The sequence below is a fragment of the Lithobates pipiens genome, unplaced genomic scaffold (assembly GCF_037356315.1).
Source record: "Lithobates pipiens isolate NorthernLeopardFrog02 unplaced genomic scaffold, aLitPip1_a1.2 Scaffold_16, whole genome shotgun sequence".
Lineage (NCBI taxonomy): Eukaryota > Metazoa > Chordata > Amphibia > Anura > Ranidae > Lithobates > Lithobates pipiens.
Genome location: NW_027507748.1, coordinates 137,582,628 through 137,588,627, shown reverse-complemented (window position 1 = coordinate 137,588,627; position 6,000 = coordinate 137,582,628). Strand labels below are relative to the sequence as shown.

The following is a 6,000-nucleotide window of genomic DNA, read 5'->3' as shown; positions in this document are numbered from 1 at the left end:
TGATGGCGAGTAGGTTAAATGAGTTGGTGATAAAGTCATCCCTATTCTATTTGCAACTACATTTTGTTGGAATGAAATTAGGTTTTAAGATACCACTGTTCATTTCTATTATAGGAGGAGGAGAGGGGTGGGGTCACGATGGCAGGAAGCGAGAAAAATCTGCCCAGTGGGGTCACAGACAGAAGTGAATCCCAGACAGACTGTTCAGTTCGTTCTTGTTTCGCTGTAGTTGAGGCTCTGCTCTGCCCCCTGCTGCACCATCAGTGGAGAGGCAGCACGCGTACACACAACCAGACTGAGCTGCAGTGTCCTGGCAGCAACCTCGCGACACGCAAGGGTTAACAGCTTTACCTCTACCACGTAGGTCACCGAGGGAGGAGCCAGAGCGCGGGAGTCGCCAAACGAATGGCCGCGACGCACGCCAATCGCCGGGAATCTCCCGTCAATTCCCTCCTCCTTCAACCCAATTGGCCGTCTCCTTATCGTCTTTTTTTTTTGCTTTTTCTCTCACAAGCAAAGCCCGCCTTCTTTATTCCCAGTTATGATTGGACAAGCCGCGGGATTCTCGCTTGCGATTGGCCTCGGCGGCTGTCAGTCGGGCGAGGCGTCAGGTGGCTGGGCTACCCGCGGCTCTCGCTGCCTCTGCTTTTTGGCTTGGCAGGCTGTGACTGGTCCGGACGACAGCAGCGGCGGCGGCTCGGAGCCGTGTCTGTGGATTGTTTTGGCTGACCTCGGCCGTTCTCTCCGGTGGTGGTCGGTGTTGCCGGGCCTGGGACGTGGAGCTGTGTGTGAGGGAAGCGCCATCCCGGGGAGAGGAGCGTGTGTCAGGGGGGGGATGGTGTGGCCGGTGTTGGGGCTCCATTGAGCGCTCCCCCTCATCTCACCTGACCCTCCCCTCCCCCTCATTGTTGTCAGGGTGAGGAGAGGCGCCTGGCCTGGGCAGCTGTCCTCTGTGTCCTCCTCCTCTCCATCATCCTCCTCTCCCTCCTCCATGCTCCTGTAGTTCCCCTGTGTGTATATGTCCTTCCTGGGAGGCTGGCCTGTAGCTGCTCTCTCCCAGGCTAGAGGAGGATGTGGGATGGAAGGGCCAGGCTGTCCTTTACTTTCTGAATCCTGGGTCAGATCAGGCTGGGGGGGTCAGAGCAGAGAGCAGTGTGTCCCTGGAAGCAGCCCATGTCCCTGGGGGAGGAGGATGATGGAGTTCTAGTATTGATTTAGGACACTGTGGTGTTTGGGGGGTGGGGGGGTTGGGTAGCAATCCTGTGCGCCGGATACTTTTTATTATATTTTTTAAAATTTTTTGTTGTGTTCTAATATTTTGGATGGTGTTGTCACCGGATTTGTGTAGGATGGTGGCCGCCACCTCCTCGGAGCGTATGGCCCAGTGACACCACATCCAGCGTTCGCTTCCGGAGGGCATTTTCTGTGAATGTCTCTTTGCGGCGCGGCTGCCAATGCAAAAATGATGGCAGCGTACAACGGGGGCGCGTCAGCGGCGGCTGGGGCTCATCACCATCATCATCACCACCACCACCACCTGGCCCACCTGCCCCCTCCTCACCTGCACCATCATCACCACCTCCATCCCCAGCATCACCTGCACCCCGGTTCCGCTGCCGCCGTGCATCCTGTGCAGCAGCACGTCGCCTCTTCCTCCGCATCATCGGCCGCTGCTGCAGCTGCCGCGGCAGCGGCGGCCATGCTCAACCCCGGCCAGGCCCAGCCGTACTTTCCATCGCCCGCCCCGGGACAGGCGCCGGGGCCGGCGGCAGCCGTGGCTCCCGCTCAAGTGCAGGCGGCGGCGGTGAAGGCTCATCATCATCATCAGCATGCTCATCATGCCCAACAACTGGATATCGAACCTGATCGGCCCATCGGATACGGAGCTTTCGGTGTTGTCTGGTGAGTGCGAAACTTTCTGCAAACGGAATTTATACATCACTACCGCAAAGAGGGGATTAAAGCGGAACGCATTGCATCTGACCACCACAAACCAAAAACGCTATTTAATTCATTTTTGATATTCAAAGCCAGCTCCCTAACCCATACATGTTGCCATGATTTTATTTTGTTGAGAAATAACTTGGAACCCCCACCCCCTTTAATCCTTATGCTGCTAGCATTAGTAAATAGAAAGTATATCATATTTACTTGTTCAGCTTTTTTTTTTTTTTTTTTCTTTTTTTTTCAGTTACTCTGGTTTCCAGGCCTAGGCAAATGATGTCATACATCCCAGAAGTCTGCAGGAGGTGGGGTTTTCTCAGCCAAGCACACCCTTCTACCTACATGCCTGAGCTAAGGGCAGATTGATCCCGGGAAGTAAATGTTACATCATGGGTGCTCAACCTGTGACCCTCCAGCTATTGTTGAACTGCAATTCCTATCATTCATCAGCCTTTGGGAGTCAAGCTTGTAACTGTCAGGTTAGCAATGCCTCATAGGACTTGTAGTGGCACAGGTTGGGCACCCATGATGTAGCATTTACTTCCCAGAATCAATCTGCCCTTAGCTCAGGAAAACAGGAGGGTGTGCTTGGCTGAGAATACTCCTGGGATGTATGACCTCATTTGCCTAGACCTGGAAACCAGGAAGTAACTAAACTCAAGACACTTCCTGTTAGCCCCCCCCCCCCCCCCCCCAGGGTCTGTATTTACAAGGGAGGGGATTTTGGTTTTCTAAAACAATGGCTATTTCTGTTTGAAGTATATCTAAAGGCAAATCTTGGGGAGGGATTAGAACATTTGTGAGCTGGTCATTGCGGTCTGTCCCATTAGAGAGATTCACCCACCTTATTTGTCCTGGTGACTGCACTCAGAGCGTAAAAGCAAATTCTGAGTTGTCGTCAGAACATAAATAAGCGGAAAATTGGGGACACTAGTTCTAATGGCAGCCAGGGAGTCCCTTGTTTTCGAGGGATTTCCTGTTTTGGCTATGAGGCAGTAAGTAACAAGAAATTTCCCCAGTGGGACACAGAATAACTTGACGAGTTAACCCTTCCCAACTCTATCCAAAATAAAGTTTTGGCTTTAGTTCAAAGTAGAGCTGCACGATGAATCGTTTTTGCGATTCTACCTCCCTTCCGATCTTAAAAGCATTTCCCCTATTCAGTGCAGAGAGTTCTCTGCTCAAGCTGTCAAAAAACAAAACAAAAAAAACAGGCAACCTGGCAAATGTCTCACAACACTGCTTAGGGGAGATAAGGGGAAACATCGTAACACTTAGTGCTTTTTAGATCAAAGGAATGAACTTCAGTCTGTAAATGAGGTCAGTTAAACCACTTAAAGACAACTTTTTTCTAACACTTGTTTCTTACAAGTTCTAAATTTTATATATATATATCATTTTTTTTTTTTTTGTATAATTTGAAAGATGATGTTGCGCCGAGAGAATCGTGATCTTTATTCTAAGCACAAATCATGATTCTCATTTTAGCCAGAATCGTGCAGCTGTAGTTCAAAATACTATTAAACCCTGAATGTTTTTAGCACATTGAGCACAAAAAACAAACCTTTTCCAGTAAACTATTTGCTAAACTTCTTACCCCAGCACTTGCAGTTTTGCAACTTTTACTGCTGCTGGTTCCTGCTCTCTCAGTTCTGCTTCCCTGAACTTCTGGTCTTTACAGGAAAGGGTTAATAGTGGACAGCACAGTTTCCAGCCAGTCTGTTAGCTTGGGAGGGAGTAGAAGGGGAGTGTCTCGCCATCCTAGGCTGTGGGTCCTGTGTTTGGGTTGATGCACTCAGTGTAGGGATGCTGCAAGAGAAAGGAGCCACCATGAAACAGGAAACCTGGGGTAGCGATAAATGGCGTTGGTTAAACGGGAACATGGGTAAGGATTAAATGAGAGAGAAGCTGCAAACTCACTGGTTTAATCAGTTGCTGGAAGTTCTTCAAAACCTGAGGGTTTAATATCACTTTAAGTTTGAAGAACAGTACATAGCATTTTGCTTTGCCGGGTCAATAACACACGGCATCACTGGAACAGTCAGCAAATGCTGGTTAATTATTTTGAGACCTTCCCGTTAAAGTATTTCAGGTAATGTCCTATGCAATTATTGAAGTCCGTTTCATGTTTTTCCTGTTCTGTGGAAAGGACCTTGATCGGTGGCAGGCTGGCATTGTACATGTTTTGGTGTCAGATACAGATGAGAATGGTTCCCTTGGCAGAGGGGCCCCTAATTCAGGAGAATGAAATGTTTCTAGTGTTTGATTACTCCGAATACTTGGATGGATGGCACATTATTGATCTGTTCTGGCATTATGTTACAGGAGAAAATGTTAAAATTTGGTCTGTTTTTAGAAGTTGCAGCTATGGCAGCATTGTGCACTTGTGATGTGTGCTTTGAAAGACCTTTTTTATTTATTTATTTATTTTTATTTTTTTGACAGCCGCAAGAGTGGTTGGGTAATTTGTCATGCCATGGCTGATGGGTTAGCCCACTATGTGTCTGGGTCGCCATACAAACAACTTTAAATTTGCCAGAACTATGTAACATAAGGACCTACCTAAACAATCGGGCAGGCCCTTGCACTACATTGTTGATTTGATCTAAATAAGATTGTGCAGTCGTTTTGTAATGTGAGTGTTGGGCTTGTCGGCTTTACTGGGAGGAGCTAAATTGCTTCATAGCACGTGTTTGTCAAAAGTCTGCTTCAGCTGAAGATGATTGGCTGGGATGATGCATTCCAGGCATTATTTTATTTTTCAAATCTTGTTTCTTTCAGTTTATTTGCTCTTTTTATCCTATCTGTGTGATTTAGCTAAATGATGGATGGATGGAGCTGAGCTTTCTTAGGTGATGAGAGATTCTGTAATACAATATGCCAACAGACACCTGCTAGTTAGTGTGTGGATAGATAGATAGAGAGATGCATCTCTCTATCACAATTTTTTTTATTTTTTTTATGTCTGTGTATAGTTGGGGAAATTCATTTGTCTCAGGCATGCAACAGAGAGAGGAAAAAAAAAATCACGAATGGATAGGAATGCTCCTCTTAGTTGTCCCTGAAACAAATTTCCTTATCGTATAACTTTCTCTTGTTGGAGGCAATTCTAATGCTGGCCGTACACTATACGAAAAATCAGGCGAACCCAATTTCAAAAAAAAATTTCGAGTGCAAACAATGGTGCTATCATGTAATGACTTATAAACCATTCATTGGACACAAATACATTTTTTATTTTTTTTTTTATTTTATTTTTTTTACATATACCTAGTGCAGACAGGTGGGATGGGAAATGCTTTAACATTTCAATTTATCGTTCATTCAGCAGAAAATTTCCAAACTTGTCCTTCGTTTTGGACTTTTTTGAGCCAAAAAAAAAAAGATTATCGATTTTGTGCCCATTAAGTGGCCGAAAAATGAATGAACGGACTAATGACTGAATTTCGGCTTTTTAAAATTATTATTATTTTTTTTTTCCGTATAGTGTATTGCGAGCATTGAGTGTGTCGCTTGCCATGCTGCCTGCCACCAGATAGGGATGTCGCTTGCCACCAGATGGGGATGTCACTTGCCACGCTGCCTGCTAGCAGAATGGGGATTGCCACAGTTGCCTGGCTGCCACCCACAAAATATCAGTTTGTCCCTAAATAACTTGCATGTAAAATCAAGCACACTCGGGTTTAATTTGAACCTTTTTTAATAATGTACCATCTGATAATGAACGTCCAAATCAGAGGAAATGTTTAGGAATTACAGCTCTTAAGAATAGCCACCCCCTTTTTCAAGATACCAAAGGTAATTGGACAATTGAATCAAAAGCTGTTTCATGGCCAGGTGTGTGCTACTCCTTTTTATTTCATCAGTTAGACCCCTTTCACACTGGGGCGTTGGGGGAGCTCCGAGCTAGTGGTAACGTACTGATAGTTTTAGCAGCGCTATTTGGCTGCTAGCAGGCTGCTTTTTACCCCCCCCCCCCGCGGCTGAGGAAAGGGTTAATAGCACCCGAAAAGCGCTTTGTACATCGGCAGTGGTGCCCCTTTATTTCACTGGGCA

At 46.5% G+C, this 6,000-nt stretch overlaps 1 protein-coding gene across 2 annotated transcripts in view; it reads left to right on the top strand.

Moving 5' to 3' along the window:
• The first annotated feature begins 564 nt into the window (after window positions 1-564).
• Window positions 565-6,000, top strand: part of NLK (nemo like kinase) — a 321,229-nt gene continuing 315,793 nt past the window's right edge. The window contains exon 1 of one of the 2 annotated variants that reach the window (XM_077480512.1): window positions 565-1,902. In XM_077480512.1, the coding sequence (XP_077336638.1) occupies window positions 1,430-1,902 (473 nt within the window). In that variant the 5' untranslated portion in view covers window positions 565-1,429. Of the gene's footprint in view, window positions 1,903-3,734; window positions 3,830-6,000 lie in introns of those variants that run through there. The other variant, XM_077480513.1, reaches the window with a different exon arrangement.